Here is a 23,010-nt window from a genome sequence, read left to right as displayed (position 1 = left end):
TATTTCTCTGGAATTAGTGATTCCTTTAAATATTTTAAATTCCCTGCTTGTAAAAACTTACTATGAATTTAAAATAGCGAGAATAAAACTTAAGAACCACAACACATAAATTATTTTCTGTGAACTATGATATATAGATGCATATTTGATTTGTTTGGTGCAGGGTCAATGAACATAGTCGTAGGTGGAACTTGACATGTCAACGGTTATAAATGAGGGTTTGAATGCTTATGAATGGGATTATCAAATATTTATTTTTTAATCATTGTCGCCCATAATTTGATTTTCCTTTATTTTATAATTTAGCACCATTTAAATCCATATTCTTAAAATTTAAATTAATTTCAGGGCCGATTTTTCTGTTTTCTTAAAACCACACCCAGGCCTTCATATACTAGAAATTCAGTGATTCTGACACAAAATTAAAATAATTTACCTAATTCAATGGTATAGTGATTCGATCGGGTGACTCGTGATTTGGATCATCATCTATTCTACTCACTGTTTTCGCTTGCAATGGGGTAGGACTAAATAAATCTGCTGGTCGATTTCCTTTTACTCTGACAAACTTGAATAACAGAAAACTACCGTAAGGTTTTTTTCCAAGAGGAGGAGAGAAAATTAATTCAAATGTTCCCATAAGTCTTGAATAATTCGTAAATGGTATGAATCCATTACCGCGCCAACAAGACATAACAAGTTGCTATATTATCATTGTTTAGTAGCCAGTTTGCTTACAGTGAAGGAAATTTTTGTTTTTTGTATTGTTTTTTACCAAGGCAACTGCCGCCTCGGTTGCCTCAACGTAAGCTACACCCCTGTTAACTTTACTTTCAAAGCAATATTCGTATTGGAGAGAGTAACACTCAGCTATCTATATATACTTTCACACATTGCTTAGAGGTTATATGTCTTCCTAGTGTTATCCTTTCATATTAAATAATAAAAACTGACAAGAGGCCAGGGTTGAAGATGTTGTTCTCGGGGTAACGATTGCTCTATCACTATAAAAGTCATATGTTACATATGAAATGCTGTATGTGTATATTAGGCAAACTTGTTGAGGAATGAACCAAAATTAGAAGAAAGCTGTATAGAACCATGCTACACAGATGGTCGAACGATTTTATATGGTCTCTTTGAAAATTCACAAGGGCAGGGATTTGAATCAATTTTGAGTGGTACATTTTATTATTTAATAATATATGGACGGACTAATGACATAAAATTAAAAAAAATTACAATACAAAATCGTTAATATATTCATCAAGCATGAAGTCGATGTCTTTGAGAGCTTCCACAGCAAGCGGAAGTACGCACACAAGTCCACGGAATAATGATTGCTCCCGAGGAAGTATCTTTCTTGCCCAGACGGGATGAATTACAATTTTGAGCGGAGCTTCCGGTTTCATTAATTCTTGTCCAATGTTAATTTTCTTGCGTATGTCTCTTTTTATTTGTTTTTGTTTTTCGCTTTCACAAATGGAATGAACTTGTAGCAATGGTACATATAATTGTGTAAACGCTTCTGTGAACGTGGTTCGTAACTTCCCTAACATGTCTATGAACTGGTCAATAATTTTAGTGTTTTTGACACGTGATGTTCCCTTGGCCATTTTGTAATTTGTTTCGAACTCTCGTATAGTTTTTAATTCGAGTACACCTTGTGGTAGTATCTGTTTCATGGTAAGAGCAAATTCTCCTAACGATAATTCTATGTCTTCTTCAGTATCCTTCAGGGATTGCACATTATTGGTGAAACTTTTTTGTTGTTCTGTCAATCTAAGCACCATTTTCTTGTCTACTTCTGGAAATTCAATAGTACAGATTTATATGCATGTTTTGATATTGTTTCTTAAAATATTAATTCAACTATGTACGTTAAATCTTGCTGACAAAAGAAATACATGAATTTGGATTGTTCACACGAAAAGTATACACGGCCTAACTAACATACGCATCAAATCGTATATGATAGTATCCCTTCACAACAAAATAGTCATTTATCTTGACCCTTAATTTGCCCAGTGTGACCTTCTGGTTATTTTTTGTATGTTTTTCGCTACTGGAATACAATTACAATACAATTGTACCAACTTTGGTCAAAATAGGAATAATTCTACAATATGGAAACGATCCGTCAAGCAATGTGTTTCAAATTAATAAAAACAAGGACTATTTAGCGTTCCAATGGAGGGACCGTGATAAGGGTCTCATTGGGGTCTAAGCGTGACGCGGGATTACCGATTTTTTGTAAGCGTGACACGTGAAAGTCAAATTATTGTGCCATGAAAACGGGAAATGAAGTCTAGCGGGACACGGGAAATTACAAAAAATGAGAATTGCTTACGTACATAGTGTAAGCGGGATACGGGAATCTGACAATACAGTAAGCAGGATCCGGGAATCTGACAATACAGTAAGCAGGATCCGGGATCAGAACCCCCCAATGAGACCCCCCTTGATGGGCAACATGAAACGGACATTATAATACGATTTAAGTTATTTATACAGTGCAATAATAATCTTTTGCAATAACAATAACTCTTTGTCATGGGGAACGTATGAACTATTTATCATCTGTTTTAATATATTATCTAACGGATCTTTAAAACGTGTGTGGCACCGTTAAAGTCCACTATTCCTCTAAAGTCCACAACACCGCTAAAGTCCACAACAATTTTCCGGTAAAGTCCACAACGCCGCTAAAGTCCACAAACTTTCCGCTAAAGTCCACAAAATTACCTCCGCTAAAGTCCACAAGAAAACGCCGTTAAAGTCCACAATAACAAGTTCCGCTAAAGTCCACAAAAAAACACCGTTAAAGTCCAAACATTTTTTTTTATTATCAAAAGATCAATTCGCTAGTTTTTTACTCCCATTAGTATATATATCTTATAAAAAGCATGAACCCTTGTTTTTTCAAAGTATTTCTTACGAAATCGTATAAGGGACATAGTAAACATAAAGTTTGTAATGAAATATTTTTCAAAGTCGAAATTTTGACATTCCAAATTTTAAAATTTCGACTTAATCTCGAATTTTTGTATTCCGACTAAGTAAAAATTCAAAATTTTGATTTTTTTTTAAACTCGAAATTTCGACTTTTCTCAAACGCAAAATTTCGACTTTTCTCAAACTCACAATTTCGGCTTTACGTCAAACTAAAAAAAAAAATGAATTATAACGTACACGTGAGTGATTTTGATAAAAAAAAAAAAAAAAAAAAAGCAGACATGCAAGATTTTTCATATATCGTTTTATTTAGTTTTAAAAAATAATTTCAATATAAGCAAAAGGTAAATTACCAAAAATACTATGTTCAAAGTTAGCCACGCTCATCACGACCTTGAACACCTCACCACGACCGTGATACGACTTTACTGCGATCTACACAATCGTACTACGATCATCAAAATTTGCATTTTTTTCACAGATCGTAGTGCGATCGTGGTCTAGTGGGACTGGGGTATAATATTAATCATGCTCATACGTGACCTCACCACGTTCTGATTTTGTTTAGGTCGAGGTGAGAGTGGTACAATCGTGCTCAAGTGGGAATGGGGCTTTAAGCTGGGGTCACACCTTCACGTTTTTGTACTGCACGACAACAGTCAGATGTTGTTCAGGAATCTTCGATATTCAACCGTTTCCAAGCGAATTTATCCCTATAATCCCGTTCTCAATCCGCTTATGATATAATTTGTATCTTTAACCTGGTGAAATTCGATAAAGTCTGTCAGGACTGCGTCCTGATTCTTCCGAAGTAATTCCGACAGAGAGCAAACAATGACTAGACAGTGAACCGACGCTGACGGAAGTTATAAGTGATCTGATCATGTACTGTCGGAAAGTAATCGTATCACGGTCCGCTCTATCGCATTGCAAACGGCTTTGTCTGGTCTCAGTCGTATTGTATTTTGTTATTGTCGGGACTCTGACGTGGGTATCATTGACGAATTTCATATTAATAACGGGACTGTTCCCGAACGGTTTAGGCAAAAACATTACGCAATCGACAAGATCTGCATCGAATCTTGACTTAGTCGGCAGAAAAACAGCAATGAAAAATTTCTCCAGGTCATTCCCGTTCCACCGGACACCGTAAAGAATACACAGAACATTGTTAGGATTTTGATCCGATACAGCATAATCTGTCACGACACAAGCACGACTATAATCCGACTAGAAAAAATCGGCCGAACATTACGGGACGCACATAACTTTATGGGTGCTTCGCCGAACTATTCGGACCCTTCCCGACCCGTAGGAATCTGTTACGAACTTATACGACTTTGTTCAGATAATAATAGAACATTCGAGAAAATTGAGGATAGTAATCCGACTTTTTCACTTTTCGTGTCGTAACGCTGTTTGGTCTCAAACGGGAGCAATAATCGGCAATGTGTGAACCCCGCATAAGGTACATAGTAAGGCCGTTAGTTTAAGGCCCCACATAAGGGACATAATAAGGCCGTCTCATTGTCAATAATACCACATCTTCTCAAAATGTGTGGATCCTCGGTTGCTTTTAAATTTGCGTCCATGTCTTCTAGCTCCTTCTAAAATTGTTATACTAGTAGCTGTGTTTGTTTATTAACAGCCTATGTTTAAATAGTGAGGAATCGACGAAATTTTCAGTTTTAAAAGTTTTTTGTTTTTGTTTTAAAAAAGTAGATATGTTGAGTTTAATGCCTATATATAGGTAGTCCACACGTACATTTGATTCGAATCGAATGCCAATCGAAATCGCTAATCGTGTTCACACACTCTTCCTTTTTAATTTGAATTGATTCGAATTTTCTAATTCGCACTAACCAATTCGCCTTAGAAATCCGTTTTTGTTGATACGAATTTTAAAAAGTTAACGACGTTCGGACAGTAAAGGGAATTACGTGTGAACGCATCATAAGAAAAGTCCAAATTTGGAGTTTGAGAAAGTATTTTTTGTTTGTTTGAAGTAAAGTCGAAATTTTGAGTTTGAGAAAAGTTGGTATGAGCATGATTAATATATTATACCCCAGTCCCACTAGGCCACGATCGCAATACGATCTGTGGAAAAAATGCAAATTTTGATGATCGTAGTACGATCGTGTAGATCGCAGTAAAGTCGTATCACGGTCATGGTGGGGTCTTCAAGATCGTGATGAGCGTGGCTAACTTTGAACATAGTATTTTTGGTAATTTACCTTTAGCTTATATTGAAATTATTTTTTAAAACTAAATAAAACGATATATGAAAAATCTTGCATGTGTGCTTTTTTTTTTTTTTTTTTTTTATCAAAATCACTCACGTGTACGTTATAATTCTTTTTTTTTAGTTGGAAGTAAAAAAAAAAGCCGAAATTGTGAGTTTGAGAAAAGTCGAAATTTTGCGTTTCAGAAAAGTCGAAATTTCGAGTTTAAAAAAAAAATCAAAATTTTGAATTTTTACTTAGTCGGAATTCAAAAATTTGAGAAGGTAAAAAATTCGAGATTAAGTCTAAATTTTAAAATTTGGAATGTCAAAATTTCGACTTTGAAAAATATTTCATTACAAATTTTATGTTTATTATGTGCCTAATACGCTTTCGTAAAAAATACTTTTAAAAAACAAGGGTTCATGCTTTTTATTAGATAAATATACTATTGGGAGTAAAAAAAACAGCGAATTGATCTTTTGATAATAAAAAAAATGTTTGGACTTTAACGGTGTTTTTTTGTGGACTTTAGCGGAACTTGTTATTGTGGACTTTAACGGCGTTTTCTTGTGGACTTTAGCGGAGGTAATTGTGTGGACTTTAGCGGAAAGTTTGTGGACTTTAGCGGCGTTGTGGACTTTAGCGGAAAATTGTTGTGGACTTTAGCGGTGTTGTGGACTTTAGAGGAATTGTGGACTTTAACGGTGCCACAAACGTGCAATAACAATAACTCTTTGTCATGGGGAACGTATGAACTATTTATCCTCTGTTTTAATATATTATCAAACAGATCTTTAAACGGTACAATAACCATAACTCATGGGAAATTCAAGAATTATGTATCATCTGTAATAATATATTTTTCAACGGAATCTTTAATCGTGGTATTCCATATCTCTACCACGACAATAGGTCAAAGTTAGATAATTATCTCTAGTTTTTATTTCCCTTCCACGACAATAGGTCAAAGTAAGATAATTACCTCTAGTTTTGTATATCCCTACCACGACAATAGGTCAAAGTAAGATAATTACCTCTAGCTTTTATTTCCAGTCTTTTCATTTTTCTACTCAACAGTTCGTTTGTACAGTTGTTGTATTCGGATTCCAAGATTTTAGATCGGAGTACTATCTTGGTTGTTTTAAGCTTCTTTAATACAGTGCTATTGACGATAACGTCCTGGAAAGTCATACTCAGTTTTCCTCTCTGGTATAGATCCCACAGTGAGTCTAATGCTCCTGTGTCATCAAATCCTACAGCTAAAACTATCCCTGAAATTGTAAAAAAAAATGATAATAAAATGTTTGTTATTTTTCTGATTGTAGTCTAATGAACCTACAGAGTCAAATCCTTCAGCTAAAACTATTCCTGAAATTGTAAGAAATTGATAATAAATTGTTTTTCAACTTGCTGATTGTAGATTTTAGTTTGCGTTTAAAAATACCATTGAAATTTTGATAATGAAATGTCTGTTAACTTGTTTTTAGAGATCTCAAAGTGAGTCTAATTACAGGGACGAATCCAGCCATTTTAAAAGAGGGTTTTCCAATTCAGGATAAAGGGGGGCTCCAACCACATGTCCCCATTCAAATGCATTGATCGTCCAAAAAAGGGGGGGTCCAACCCCCGGACCCCCTGGATTCGCCACTGTGATGAACCTATATCATCAAATCCTACAGCTACAACTATTTCTGAAATTGTAAGAAATTGATAATAAATTGTTTTTCAACTTGCTGGTTGTAGATTTTAGTTTGCGTTTAAAAATACCATTGAAATTTTGTCCCATAAAAAGCCACGTGACTTCATGTTCTACGTGTTACCACTCATTATAACATGTTTTTATTCGTCATTGATCGACAGATTTTGTAGCAAACCATGTCACACATAGCCGAAGCTAGATCACCTGTCTAACATTTACGCAGGAGAATGAAAATTCTGTCAAACTTATAAGGCACTAGCAACTAGCAACGATTGCCAGCCAAAAAAACAATAAACAAGAATGTGTCCCTAGTGCCCATAACCCCCAACATCACCACCACCACCACCACCACCACGACCATCATAGTTTGCGTTTAAAAATACCATTGAAATTTTGTCCCATAAAAAGCCACGTGACTTCACGTTCTACGTGTTACCACTCATTATAACATGTTTTTATTCGTCATTGATCGACAGATTTTGTAGCAAACCATGTCACACATAGCCGAAGCTAGATCGCCTGTCTAACATTTACGCAGGAGAATGAAAATTCTGTCAAACTTATAAGGCACTAGCAACGATTGCCAGCCAAAAAAACAATAAACAAGAATGTGTCCCTAGTGCCCATAACCCCCAACATCACCACCACCACCACCACCACCACGACCATCATAGTCTGCGTGAAAAGTAAAATCACAAAAATACTGAACTCCAAGGAAAAGTCAAAAAGGAAAGTCCCCCATCGAATGGCAAAATCAAAAGTTCAAACACATCAAACAAATGGATAACAACTGTGATATTCCTGACTTGGTACAGGCATTTTCTTATGTAGAAAATGGTGGATTGAACCTGATTTTATAGCTAGCTAAAACTCTCACTTGTATGACAGTCGCATCAAATTCCATTATATTGCCACCGATGAGTAAACAAAACAAACAGACACCAAATGTAAAAATGTGAAAAATAGGGGTACAGCAGTCAACATTGTGTTATCATCTTAATCACTATAAAACAACAAATGTTGAATTGTTTTTAAAAAGTGTTAAAATGGTAACAAGTCCCAAGCTGCATTATATCCTACGTATTTTTCTAATTTTCGTTTAAATGATTGAAGACAAACGATATCCACGTTAGTTGGTACAAGCAATTAAAACAAAAACAGGAAGTATTCTGAAGGTTATTTAACAATTATTTCTTAATAAGAATTATTCTAGTATTCTACAATTTCAACCAAATCTATTCTTTTGTTTTCAATCTCTGATAGATTATATAGATTTGATACTGTTTAATGGCGGTAAAATCGACAATTTAGCTCTGTTTATTTGGGTGTTATGTCACTAATGAAGTGATTTGATTCTAATATTGATAATTATTTAGTTTTAATTTTCATCAGCAATCGAGGGAGGGCCTTTGAAAGGGTTATAAAAAGAAGAAATTAAATTATTTTTCCATTTAATGTCTTCGATTGATGGCTGTTTTGCTAACGAATGTGTCTGTATTTAGTTTCTATGAAGTGACTTTAATTAGCAGAATAAATATTGACCATGCATCATTAATGTGATTGCACAGAATTCTAAAGTAGATATAGGAAGATGTGGTGTGAGTGCCAATGAGACAACTCTCCATCCAAATAACAATTTAAAAAGTAAACCATTATAGGTTAAAGTACAGCTTTCAACACGAAGCCTTGGCTCACACCGAACAACAAGCTATAAAGGGTCCCAAAATTACTAGTGTAACACCATTCAAACGGGAAAACCAACGGTCTAATCTATATAAACAAAACGAGAAACGAGAAACACGTATATATTACATAAACAAACGACAACTACTGTACATCAGATTCCTGACTTAGGACAGGTGCAAACATAAAGGCTTTGTTTCACAGTTTCGACTCAATTCGTATAGACGTCATGGTTCTCAGTCAGAAGCAGGTCCTGTCGTTTTAAAAAGATTTTCTTACCTCCGGAATACCATAAAATGTTTTCATAGTTAAAGAAAAAACGGAAAAAACGGAAAAAGGGGGGGGGGTCCGCTCATGCAAGCGGATGCGAGCAGCTATAGTAATGTAGGTCTGCTTCTGGATTACGATCTTACAGTAAAAATAAGATATTATATATATGGAAGTGTTTAACGACCTTGACTGGCCTTTCAGCCCTCGCACGGTCGGCTCGGTGCCCGAAGGCGTTTGGTGAGCTTTAAATGATTTGATGCCATGGGTCAGGAACAAGTAGTGGAGGTCGCAATATGTAGGCCGCCATCTTGGTTTTGGTGAGTTGATTTTTCTTTGTTTACTATTTTGATGTTTTCTTCACTAACGGCTGCTTTCAGGGCCAGTTTGGTCAGCTTGGCAGCCCGCTAGCCTCGATGAAGGAGTACTGGTAGATGATCTCGGACGTAGTTCAAAAGATGACAGGAAGCGTTATCAGGACCAAAGCCGTGAGGCAGTGAAATGAAGGTCGTATCACCCAACAGCCTAGGATACAGCCCTCGGACGTTAATCGGCATGACACTCCCCATAATAGACAATGGTTTTGGAGGCATGTTAACGCGGGTACGCCAACTACTACGTCTCTCTGTACGGCATGGATTGGTTTCTGTCATCTTAAGTAGTAAGTCGTTGAACATCTAACTGTAAACCCTCATCGAAGATAGCGGGTAAAGGAGAGCTGACCCAGCACGTCCGTTCAGCTGTAAGGACTGAGACGTGACTGAATGAATAAGATATTGAAATGCTGTCTCTCTTTTTATATTAGAAGTAATGGCCACACGTTCATCGCTCAATCATTTTCCCATTGTCATTTTATCACAATATTGGTAAATACTTCTGACATTAAAAAAAAGAAAGATTGGTGCTCTTCAACTTCGATATCGTAGTTTATTTGGCACCTTTTTTTGCATTTATGATTCGAGTGTCATTGATGAGTCTTTATTCTAATAATTTAATTTTGGATGTAACGCGTCTTCTGATTGGCTGACGTCGTTTTGTTTATCAGCTTATAGACATAACTTGAGTTTGTCATATGACCGAGACTTCATCAATGTTTTTTCATGATTTACTCCGGTTTAAAATGGAATTGAGAATTAAATTATAAGAAGTTACTGTAATATGTTTTCTACCTATTCAAAAAAACATTAAAACAAACAAGAATAATTCGGTCACTCCCAACAATCTATCTCTTCTACTTGCGAGACATCACTGAAGAGTAGCAAAATATAACGACTGGATTATTCGGGTTAAAATCCACCATCATAAAAACACATCAATAAAGACCAATCAAACAGTCCCTTTACTACCCTCAGTTTCCCAAGTATCATTCAAACAGTCCCTTTACTACCCTCAGTTTCCCAAGTATCATTCAAACAGTCCCTTTACTACCCTCAGTTTCCCAAGTACCATCCAAACAGTCCCTTTACTACCCTCACATCAATAAAGACAATTCAAACAGTCCCTTTACTACACTCAGTTTCCCAAGTACCATCCAAACAGTCCCTTTACTACCCTCAGTTTCCCAAGTACCATCCAAACAGTCCCTTTACTACCCTCAGTTTCCCAAGTACCATTCAAACAGTCCCTTTACTACCCTCAGTTTCCCAAGTATCATTCAAACAGTCCCTTTACTACCCTCAGTTTCCCAAGTACCATCCAAACAGTCCCTTTACTACCCTCAGTTTCCCAAGTACCATTCAAACAGTCCCTTTACTACCCTCAGTTTCCCAAGTACCATCCAAACAGTCCCTTTACTACCCTCAGTTTCCCAAGTACCATTCAAACAGTCCCTTTACTACCCTCAGTTTCCCAAGTACCATTCAAACAGTCCCTTTACTACCCTCAGTTTCCCAAGTACCATTCAAACAGTCCCTTTACTACCCTCAGTTTCCCAAGTACCATTCAAACAGTCCCTTTACTACCCTCAGTTTCCCAAGTATCCGTTTGTTGCCGTTATAATATGTTTTGATGGATCATTTTAATATCTGATAAAATCAGTTATATGTTGAATTCCATTTTATAATGGCGCTAATCGTGTCGATTTCACATAGATTTTTGACATTCTAGATAACATTGACAAATATGGTTCACACGAAATCTGATTTTATTTCTGATGGTTTTAGAGATATTTGTTTGTTCATGACAAAAGACCTAATTAAAAGCTAAATCGATTATATATTTTTTTCTACAGTTATAGAGTACTGTTCAATTAATTGCAGGTTGCATTTATAATTTGCACTTGCAAAAGCTTTTAACAACTAGAAAACAGTTCAACGAGTACATTTTTTGAATTGTAACAGTAGTATCTATACCATTAAATGAAAGATATTCCTCTGAAACCTTACACTGCAGTTCCTAAATTTTCCTTTTGAAACAATCTTTTTTCCAAAGAAAACGTCAATTTTAGAGAAAATTTTAAATTCGGAGTCCCATATCGATCCGTGTCTTATACGCTTTCGCACATGCTCAGTCGACGTAATGCCCTCGAAATTCAAGAAGCTCTTTTAAAAATAGTTTCCACACTTGTCCAATTGTACTGCGATTTCGCGGGAATCTTCAAGTTACATGTAACAAAAAAATAAAGCACTTATTTATTCATGAGATGAAAATAATATATTTGTGTGTATTTTTTTCTGGCTATAAACGTCGATGTTATTGTATGTATGTAGTTATTTTGTCGCACTGTTATAGAAGGAATCTATTACAGCCGATTGCATTGAATGTGTAGATAAAGATATTATCGTTGGATACCTTGCTTGCTAGCTGAACTGTGAAGTCGTAAACTTTCCTCTTTTAAGAGTAGACTAGACATACAAATAATCAATCTGTCTGTCTGTAGGACTAGGATACTTCGAAAGGAGGGTAGTATACCTTACATAATGAGGACTTCAAGAAAGCTAACCAAAGAGCATACATTTACCTACACTCCCAATGCAATGGGCTTTAAAATAAAGTTTTACTTTCCTTTTGGTTGATGTTTTGAACTATATATTTACTTATTTTTCCTAAAATCATATTAAATAATTGGCCCTCTTGTGTATGCGAACAGTTGAAACTTATGTTTGAATTGACTGTTTAAACCTTTTCTAACTCTCTCGCAACCATTTCTCTCCAGTAAATTCAAAGGCAATGTGGTGTTATGTCTATCTCAACAAATGAACCTATCGTGAATTTATAAATGGTTTGAGTCCGTTGCCATTTGTGGATTTTTCTCCTTCAGGAACGCCGCCATGTGTAGATTGGTATGTCTACGTACGTAATGATTGATTGAACGATGAATAGATATCCATACTGTAATATTAGCTGTCAGAGATGAAGATTGTGGACAGCCACGGCCGTAAAACGAGGGTATACTTGATAGGGACAGAAATTTAGCCTAGCCAAATACGGACTTATCAAAGGACGTTGAACGGGTTCTTAATCATTAATGTGCAAAGAGAGTGGCATTCTCTTAACGCGAGGAATTTGATTTATTGTCCCCATTCTGACCTGATGTGGCTGTGATTTGGACATTCCACACAGCCAAACGTTATGGCGAGGGTTTTACTGCCGGTCACAGGAAGACCAATGGTTACAATATTTCTATTCCCTTACTTTGATTTTGGGGGAGACTTACGTCAAGAGCTACATTACAAAAAGACCATTATCTTTTCGATCTTTATATATATATATGTCAATTATGTACAAGATACCTACATGTAGTACTAGTCTAAATGTGGCTTCTTAAAGTTTACAAAATGAATAATTACCCCTTGAAAAGCGTTCAATATAAGCTCCATGAAGAGCACCTTTCTTTTCCAGGTCTTCTCGGAGTTTGACGATGTCGGCCGACGATAAGTGGTCGAATAACTTGTCTGTCAAATCCATGTAATAAAATCTTTCAGATCCATAAGACTTGGGATTTTCTGCTTTGGCATCGTAAATGGTCATGTATATTCCGACTTCACCTTGAAAATAAAATTGAGAATGAAATGGGAAATGTGTCAAAGACAACAACCCGACCAACGTGCAGATAACGTCCGAAGGCCACCAATGAGTCTTCAACGCAGCGAGAAAATCATGGCTTATTCTGGGTTCTAAAGTAATCATGGCTTCTGTTTTAGTTAATTGGTTTTGAAAATGAAAAGTTTTGCTGTCAGCAGCATGTAAAGATGGTTTTTTTTGCATAGGTATGATGATAAAAAAAATATATAATTATTATATTAAACAGCAATCAGTAACGAAATGTAAAAACCGAAGAAAGTCAATATGTTTTGGTAAATTTTTAAGTCGATTAGAAATAGAATGTGTCACTTTAAAATTTTATCAACCAGGATAAATCTATATTCATTTTGCCACAAAATAAATAGTATATACATCAAATATCGGGTTACAAGATGACACATCTTAAAACATTAAAATAAAGTTGAAATTTAAAATGACTGACAATTTATTTGCTGAAAGATCTCAGTCAAATTTTTAAACTAGGCGATTGTATCGGTTTGAAAACCCCCAAATAAAAATGTTAATTAAGTTTATATTTTGATGTATTACATTGTACTCTGTATATTACAAATTGACTTTTCTATTGCCGCATCTTGTGTCAACTTGTTTTCTATTTAAATATAATTTTTATTTAACGATTTTAAAAGTAAGCAATTAACCTATAGATAACCCTTCGTAATTAGTTAAGATTGAAGAATAAGAAATCGACACACCCCTATATCTCTGAGTTTTAGATATATTTTTCATTGCAATAAATAATGTCAATATAAAAGATTTATAAAGTCATGCCACTTTTGTAATGCTTTCAAAACACAAGGCTATACTTGTATCGGTTGATTAATTTGTTATTACTTATTTAACGTCAAGTGGCAAATATTTCAAGTACATTTAGGAGGGTGTGGATTGGGTTTTACCAAAAAGAAAAGAATGGGAAAAAAATATAAAGAATAGAGAATAATGAAACAACAAAATTATGAATAGAGAATAATGAAACAACAAAATAATGAATAGAGAATAATGAACCAACAAATTAAAGAATAGAGAATAATGAATCAACAAAATAGAGAATAATGAATCAACAAAATAAAGAATAGAGAATAATGAACCAACAAAATAAAGAATAGAGAATAATGAATCATCAAAATAGAGAACAGAGAATAATGAATCAACAAAATAGAGAATAGAGTATAATGAATCAACAAAATAAAGAATAGAGTATAGCGAATCAACAAAATAAAGAATAGAGTATAGTGAATCAACAAAATAAAGAATAACGAATCAACAGAATAATGAAAAGAGAATTATGAATAAAAAAATAATGAATAGAGAATAATGAATCAACAAAATAATGAATAGAGAATTGAACCAACATAGTAAAAGAATATAGTATTATGAATCAACAAAATAATGAATAGAGAATAATGAATCGACAAAATAATGAATAGAGAATAATGAATCAACAAAATAAAATAGAGTATAATGAATCAACAAAATAAAGAATAACGAATAACGAATCAACAGAATAATATAAAGAGAATTATGAATCAAAAAAATAATGAATAGAGAATAATAAATCAACAAAATAATGAATAGAGAATTGAACCAACAGAGTAAATGAATAGAGAATAATGAATCAACAAAATAATGAATAGAGAATTGAACCAACAATTACAAAGTAAATGAATAGAGAATACTGAGGTGTTCAGATATAAAGAATAGAGAAAACTAAGGTGTTCAGATATAAAGAATATGGAAACCTTCTTTTGTCGGAACGTACTAAAATGAATGCATTCCATTCATATCTTGGAAGTTAAATAGCGTAAACAACACCCAATTGACCCATAATTGTTGAATTGGTAAAATTTTTGAAGTTTATAAGCTTCATACTTATATTAAACATGGAAATTTAATCTCCCTTCGACATGCATGCACCTTTATAACAATTGCACTCTGAATATAAATATGTAAGTTGCATGTTCAAGATGTGTATCCAATTTGTAATTACATGTCACAGTAGATATTTACCAAATCTTTTAAATTATATTATAGTAATGAAAAGCCTGTCAAATCCAACCGTTAACGGAATGAATAAACACTTTGATTTTATGTATAGATTCTTTATTGACTTTAAATGGCCTATTACGGCAAAACAAGACTATTAAATTCACCAAAAAAAGTTTTAACAAATTTTAAAAACAAATGAAGCGGAAGGGTTAAAATACTTCAGTCACTAAAAATTTAAGAATGTTTTTATTTAACCTTTTTTACAATGTTTAATAAAAAATATTGGTTTAAAGACTTAAAAACAGTCTTTGATCATGTACGGAGTCCTGTCAAAAACATGATATACTATATATACAATATGCGCCTAGGTGTAGAAAAAATAGGCAGGACAGGAGTTTTGAGTTAAAAAAAAAACAAGAGGCTCTCAAGAGCCTGAATCGCTCACCTGAATTTATTTGGTTAAATCTCTCATCAATGATTATTTTGGCTTTTCAATTTATTTAAATGTTCTTTGAATCGTCCTATTTTCTTCAAAAGCAAAAAAAATTATCATTTTCTCCTATGTTCTATTTTAGCCATAGGAGCTACGTTTCTTGACATACAAGGAAATAAAATATAAAATTTATACTAGATACTCTGAAACTCATTTAGCCTAAGTTTGGCAGAAATTGATATAGCAGTTTCAAAGGAGAAGATTTTTTTTAAAGTAAGTAAACATGATGAACAAATTGTGAAAAAAGTCTTTAAAGGGCAATTACTCCTTAATGGGTCAATTGACAATTTTGGTCAAATTGACTTATTTGAAATTCTTACTTTGCTTAACATTTTTGCTATTAACAGTTTATCTGTATCTATAATAATATTCAAGATAATAACCAAAAACTGCAAAATTTCTTTTAAATCATCAATTCAGGGGCCTTATACCTGAAAAACCAGTTACCCAATTCGGCTGAAAATTTCAGGACAGGTAGAACTTAACCTAATAAATGCTTTTACTTCTTGTCTTAATATTTGCTCTAAATGCTGGAGTTTTTAAGATATAAGCCAAAAACTGCATTTTACCCTGTGTTCTATGTTTAGCCATGACGGCCATGTTTTTTGACGAAATAGAAAATAAAACACAAACTTTATTTAATACACCCTACTGATCACTCAGTTGAAGTTTGGTTGAATTTGGTTGAGTAGTTTTAGAGGAGAAGATTTTTTAAAGTTAGCAAATATGATTAACAAATTGTGAAAAATTGTCATTAAAGGACAATTACCCCTTAAGGGGTCAATTGACAATTTTGGTCATATTTAACTTATTTGTAGATCATACTTTGCTGATCATTTTTGCTGTTTACAGTTTATCTTTATCTATAATAATATTCAAGATAATGACCAAAAACTGCAAAATTTCCTTAAAATTACCAATTAAGTGGCAGCAACCCAACAATGGGTTGTTTGATTCATCTGAAAATTTCAGGGCTGATAGATCTTGACCTAATGAACATCTTTACCCCATGTCAGATTTGCTCTAAATGCTTTCGTTTTTTAGATATAAGCCAAAAACTGCATTTGACCCCTATGTTCTATTTTTAGCAATGGCGACCATGTCTGTTGATAGATCAAAACTTCGGATACAATTCATAAACTAGATATCATAAGGAACATTCAGTTTAAGTTTGGAAGTATTTGGCCAAGTAGTTTCAGAGGAGAATATTCTTGAAATAGTTTACGACGACAGACGACGATAGACGACAGACGACGGACGACGACGGACGCCAAGTGATGGCATAAGCTCACTGGGCCATTCGGGCCAGGTGAGCTAAAAAAAGGCAGGATGAGACACTTGCAAAAAAAAAGTCAGGACGACAATTAAGGTAAAAAAAGTCAGGATAAACTTTAAAAAAAAAGGCAGCACCGAACAGAGTGAAAAATAAAAATGCAGGACAGAGATTACAGCTAAAAAAAAATGCAGGACAAAATTTTTCATCATTTTTCATCCCCCCTCCCCCCCCCCATAAAAATCAAATGGTAGCCCCCTAAGATCCTTGGTTTTTGTCATGATAATAAGGAAATGCAAGACCGATGAAAAAAATAAGCAAATAAAAACATGCCCAACCAAAAAAGGTGCTTGTGATGTCTCATACACTCAACGAAAGGACGCTTTCGCCTTCGCCTCTGTATTTATGAAAAAAAAGTAGATGTTGATAAACGTCAATTACACATGAGCCAATTTGCGCCTTAAAATAAAAAAAAACCACACACACACTTTCCATATCGCGAAGATGCTGTTCCAGGATAATGGGAAAAAGGCACCCGAACCAAAATAAAAGTCAACGCTTGAAGTGGAATATATCAAAAGTCTATGCATATATTAACCATATGTATGTAGCTCCATACGGAAGGGCATGTGCCCCTCCCTTTTCCCATTTAAATCCGCCTCTGCTTTTGCTGTGATAACTTCTACTTAAATGAGATAATCGTTACCTTCCTTTCTGTTAAAGAACGGTAGAGATGCATCGTCTTCCTCTTTTTCCCAACTTTCCATCTTTTTCTCTGGTTTCTGTAACTTCCTAGAAAGACACGTATCCATTTTGTTTAACGGTCACTTAAGTCGATAACATAAAATATTGCCTTTTTTCTACACTGTAAAAATTTTCTAACGGTTACTAAAGTCAATAACATAAAATATTGCCTATTTTTTACACTGTAGAAATTCTCTACCGGTCACTAAAGCCAATAACATAAATTATTGCCTCCTGTCTTCAGTGTAATAACGGCCACTTAAGTCAATAACATAAAATAGTGCCTCTCAGAGTCTACAAATTTATAATTCGTTAACACAACAAACGTTTATTAATCACTGTCTCGTTTCTCAGTCCTTAAATTAGTTCATTTAAATGTTCCTATACATGGAGGGTTGTGCATGGAACTTAATACGAATTGAAATCAAATATGGGGAATTATATATTGTAGGAAAACGCCTCTTTATCGGAATATAAATGGATTCACTTTCCCGTTTCGACATTTAATCAGCTGATAGTGTAAGATTAGTGTAGACTTACAGTTCTATTTGTCGTCTATTGTTTTTTGTAGATTTTTTATAGTCTATTTGCGTTTAAAGGTTTTCTGTACTTGCAAAAAAAAATAATTTGAATATGCAATTCCTACTACTATATAAAAAAAATAAAGATGCGGTATGATTGGCAATGAGACAACTCTCCACAAGAGACCAACTGACACATAATTAACAACTATAGGTCACCATATGGCCTTCAACAATGAGGAAAGCGCATACCGCATAGTCAGATACAAAAAATGAACGAAAAACAAATATGTAACACATAAACAAACGACAACCACTGAATAAAAGGCTAGTGATTAGGGACAGGCACATACACAAATAATGTGGCATGTATATTTGCATGCATATACGATTCTGTTTATTTATTCCTCTGAAGTATCGCTCTTTTTCTTACTTATATACGAGTCCGCTGTGGCAAATCTTTAAAATGAGTAGCTTCAGTTGTACTAACCTATGCCAATGGCTCTATATTCATATATTGTATTCCATTATCATATGAACCGTGTTGAAGGCCGTACTTTGACTTAAAACGATTTTCATTATGACTTGGATGGAGAGTTGTTTTATCTTATTTCTACATAATAGTTATCAAAGGTACCAGGCTTATAGTGTTTATACCCGAGTCGCGCGTTTCGTCTACATAAGCTCAGATCAAAATAGTTAAAAAGCCAAACCAAGTATAAAGTAGAAGAGCACTGAGGAACCAAAATTCCGAAAAGTTACATGTCAAATACAGCTAAGGTAATATATGCCATGGATAAGAAAATCCCTAGTATTTCAAATAATTTTTACTTTCGCAAACAGTTAATTTATAGTTAACTATACAAGAATAGATTGATTTCTTTAAATAATGAGCTGTAGAAAAATTGCTTCATAATAATTTTTCCATTTCCAATATTAACTATATTGAGCTATTACGTCTCAAAACAGATACAAATTGTTTCAAAAGAATCCGGTCGTGAGTAGCAAACATCAATAATTCAGTGATAAAGAAATCAGCTTTGAAAAGTATTAAAAGAAAACAACTTAATATTTATCGAACTATATTTAAATACGTTTGTAAATATAAGACGTAAATAGGCTGAGATATATATCCATAAAGATCGATTAAAGATTAAGATCTATCATAGTTTAGTATCTGTCTATATTAAAGGGATTTTAAAATTCTAAATACAGCGCGTTCAAAATTACCACTGAAAGTCCATTTTACTACTTTTCTCAAACCAGTCAGTAACAAGCACCTGCCAATGGATTTCGTACAAAAACATCTAGATAACTCGTTAAAAGATCATGATCAGTCGATAGTACATGAAGCAGTCTTCATGCTTTTCGAGTTACAGTTGATCAAATGACGAATTTTCAATGGCATTTTTAAGAGAGGTGTATATGACACATATGATAAGTTTTTTTATTTGTATCAAATCTGTTTTAATATTCATTGATCGTTAATTACTCGAAGTAAAATGTCAGCAGAGATAATGAAATTGTTATGTATCTGTTTAAAACCATTACATATGCATATAGATTATCATTTGTGTTGAAGTGAAATTCATTTATTTTACACATTTTTGAACTTAGACCAATGTTTTAGATCAAAGTTGTCGGTTATGCTTTCACGTTTGAGAAAGTTAATGATTCGCAGATTCAAATCATAATAGTGACGTCTTTAAATTGACTTATTTCAAGTATTTTAATTTTCCTTTTAAAGTACTTTCGTCCTTTTACAAATGTATATACATTTCTGGTATCGTAAAATAACGAATTAAAAACACGTTTATCACTTACATAGTTGTACTCTTCGTTTAAATTCATGTTTTTATTCATAACTCCTAACATTATAGGCGCTTACTTTTGTCAGTTCACAAACTAAAAGTTTGTTTGTTCATATATATATCACAAGAAATTAAACATATCAAATACAATAAAACTGGATATGAAATCAAGAAATTGTCCGTCCTTTATTTTGGACAGAACAATCTTTAAGTTACATTTGGGGGCGAACCATGAACATAAAATAAAAAAGCACATCATGTTTCCCAGTTCAAACTTAATAAATAATATAATTCTCCTCTCTTTAGTCGAAAAATGTGCATTGTTTTGGGTATGTCTTTTTCTAAAGCTTACTTTGTGTTTCAACCCCCCCCCCCCCTTTTGTCATTGGTGATTTTCTGTTTATCAAAAAAAAAATAAAAAATGTCGTAGAGTGGTATACACGTTATGATGTTAGTAGTCATCAAATTCGTAAACTCATATCTACTACAATAGTTATCAAAGGTACCAGGATTACATTTTAATACCCCAGACGCGCGTTTCGTCTACATAAGACTCATCAGTGACGCTCAGATCAAAATAGTTATAAAGCCAAACAAGTACAAAGTTGAATAGCATTATGGAGCCAAAATTCCCAAAAAGTTGTGCAAATTATAGCTAGGTAATCTATTCCTGGGATAAGAAAGTTGTTAGTTTTTCGTAAAATTCATAGTTTTGTATATATACAATCTGAAGATTACAAAAATAAGGGGTGTGTGTAGTCAAATCAACTTTTGTTCATCTATTCTCGGCTGCATTACTTATAGTGGTATTTATTTTAAATTAGCTTATCTATGTGTCTCACTTTAAATTAAATTAGTTTATCAATTGCACCCGTAATGTATATAAAAAAAAGTACATACATCACAAAATTTCACGATAACGCTGACTGAAAAATGAACAAACTTAGATTACATAGAAATAAATGAAAATGCAATATTTTGTGAATTTGGTAAGCTGTATATCTATTTCATAATTTAAGCAATAGTACGATATATCCTCAAATTTGTCAATTTAGATTTAAAAATAATGTATATATGTACAAACTTACTATCGATCTATATATATAGTGGTGAATTAAAAATTTCCTCTCAACTACTTTACTAGATTTAAAACAACTTCAATATGATAGGGGATTTGCATCAACTTATTTTAAATATCAAATCTAAACCACGTGACCAACGGAACATCTTTTTAAAGACCAAGAATTTTTCTCAATTAAATAAACAATTATCGTATTTGTTTATATATTTACCTAACAAAGAATTCAGTTCATTAAACAAAGCTAAATTAAACATTACACCATCATAACCTTTAAAAGGAGTGTAAAATATCAGAATTTTGATCTTTTCTAATTGTTTTGGGAAGAAAATTAGTCATTAAATTGAATACATGTACTTGAACAACATTGCGTTATAGAACACAAAAGTCTGGTCTATTGTGAGAAGTACTGTTTCATGGGTGGTACAAATCTATCAATAGATAGGAAGTATATTTTTAAAATTAAAATGTAATGGAGATTCATGATCATGAGCCTTACAGGTGTTGTGGATGAATTAGATTCAACAAGCGGCGTCGGGGCCGAACCCAATCACTCTGGTCAGAACTACTATTAACATGATCAGTGTTAAGAATATACCCGTTATACGATCTTATACACAATTTCTATTTTATGCGATATATTCCGTCCTAACTTGATATCTAAATTATAAAAATTTTTGAAAAATATGAGAAGGGAATCGATATAATCTGTTTAAACTGCAAGATTGCGTTAGTATGAGCAAGGAAAAATTAAATAATAAGGATATAAGACAAAAGACAAATTAAGTTAGATACAGCTGAGGGTTCAACAAAAAGCGCTTCGGAACCGTGAAATTTATAAAGTGTTATTTTCATCTTTTAGGTGCATTTGACTGTTATGTATAGCTAATATACCAACAACTGCCTCGGTTCGGAACCTTGATTTTCAAACATTCGGGTGTGACACAGGCACTTGTCTCAGAAAAAAAATATCCTATATACCTTATTAATAAGGTATATAGGACATTTTTTTCTGAGACAAGTGCCTGTGGGGTGTGAGCGTTGCTGAGTGATGACGTTTCGGACGTTTCGAATGCATAAAATTAATAAAGTGTTATTTTATGTTATTATCGAGGTTTCGATGTACATATTCCATATTTATACAGAGGAATGCGATGTTTCATTAAAATAAATATTTACTTACTTACTAGCTATAACTAACCGCAACAGTCTCCTAGATCCACCAATGTATATTTAATTTAGACCGGAAAATATATAAAATATGTAATTGATTTCTAATCTCTATAAAAAAACACAATAGAATTTAATGAGTTATTGACTTACATAATACGTACTGTCTTCCGACCTGCTATTACACGTTGTCCCGCCTTTTTCAACATTGTTATCAGCTCTGTAAATCGTATAAATGTTCAAATGTTGGAAAAAAAGCTAAAAGCATATATTTTTCTATGAACCTTTTCGTATGCTGTGAACGTAAATACAAATTTGCACTGCATATAAGTAAAGTATATCAAAACTTTTGAGTGCAGTATCGAACTAGTGGAAGACAATAGCAGATTAGCATAATTCTTTTTGTGTCGCATTATTACATTTCATTATAGTGTAATCCAATTTTGAAAGATTTGGAAGGATTACGAGGGATTAACGTGTTCAATAATTGACAGTATATTGAAATCAGAATTATATCATTTTCTGATCCTATAATTAAAAGTCAATAAAATACTTTTGTATAGACCTGAAGACTACTTTTATGTAATCAAGTTGTTGTTAGCTACGATGTAAACTATCTATAGTATGTGGAGTCCCGGGTCTGCAGAGATGAGGAGTCCTTAATTTGTTATCTATTATGTGGAGCCTTGTCCCGGGTCTGGATGTTTTATAATTATTGCTAAATTCTTCTCCTGATTATCTTTAGTTTTCTTTGCTTATAACTTATTGGAACTCCAATTATAGAACAGATGCAAAGGAAACTGGGGACATGTATCCAATTTTTAAAAAAAATGATTGAAAATAAAAAAATGAAATATATACGACGACACTTAGCTAACTAAATTCTAGACTATTATTAGATAAAATTGAGAATGTAAATAGGGAATGTGTTAAAGAGACAACAACCCAACCATATAGCAGACAACAACCGAATGCCACCAATGAGTCTGCAATGCAGCGAGAAACTCCCGCACCATGAGGAGTCCTTCAGATGGCCCCTAAACAAATATGTTACCAGTTCAGTG

The 23,010-nt window shown here is 33.5% G+C and overlaps 1 protein-coding gene across 4 annotated transcripts; it reads right to left on the bottom strand.

The window, feature by feature from the left end:
* Positions 1-1,178: 1,178 nt before the first annotated feature.
* LOC134691398 (uncharacterized) lies at positions 1,179-22,339 on the bottom strand. Of its 4 annotated transcripts, none has more exons than XM_063551922.1 (5): positions 22,100-22,339; positions 17,329-17,414; positions 12,618-12,815; positions 6,215-6,451; positions 1,179-1,807 (listed from the first exon to the last, which is right to left on the bottom strand). In XM_063551922.1, exons 1-5 carry the CDS (start codon positions 22,153-22,155, stop codon positions 1,239-1,241), a joined length of 1,146 nt encoding a protein of 381 aa, XP_063407992.1. In that variant the 5' UTR covers positions 22,156-22,339; the 3' UTR covers positions 1,179-1,238. The 4 variants fall into 4 exon arrangements, with proteins under 4 accessions (XP_063407992.1, XP_063407994.1, XP_063407995.1 ...); XM_063551924.1 differs by lacking the exon at positions 22,100-22,339 and adding an exon at positions 21,960-22,011; XM_063551925.1 differs by lacking the exon at positions 22,100-22,339 and adding an exon at positions 21,964-21,989.
* Between the last annotated feature and the right edge of the window lie 671 nt (positions 22,340-23,010).

Source organism: Mytilus trossulus, chromosome 11 (assembly GCF_036588685.1).
Source record: "Mytilus trossulus isolate FHL-02 chromosome 11, PNRI_Mtr1.1.1.hap1, whole genome shotgun sequence".
In the NCBI taxonomy this organism is placed as follows: Eukaryota; Metazoa; Mollusca; class Bivalvia; order Mytilida; family Mytilidae; genus Mytilus; species Mytilus trossulus.
This window is presented reverse-complemented; position numbering and strand designations above follow the sequence as displayed.

What these genes read in the sequence shown, in the direction of transcription:
- LOC134691398 (XM_063551922.1), bottom strand. Translation starts at nt 22,155, where the DNA reads ATGTTGAAAAAGGCGGGACAACGTGTAATAGCAGGTCGGAAGACAGTA. An exon ending in CGGAAGACAGTACGTATTAT is followed by an intron (nt 17,415 to 22,099) that starts GTAAGTCAATAA and finishes GTGTCTTTCTAG; the next exon opens with GAAGTTACAGAAACCAGAGA. An exon ending in GTTCTTTAACAGAAAGGAAG is followed by an intron (nt 12,816 to 17,328) that starts GTAACGATTATC and finishes TTTATTTTCAAG; the next exon opens with GTGAAGTCGGAATATACATG.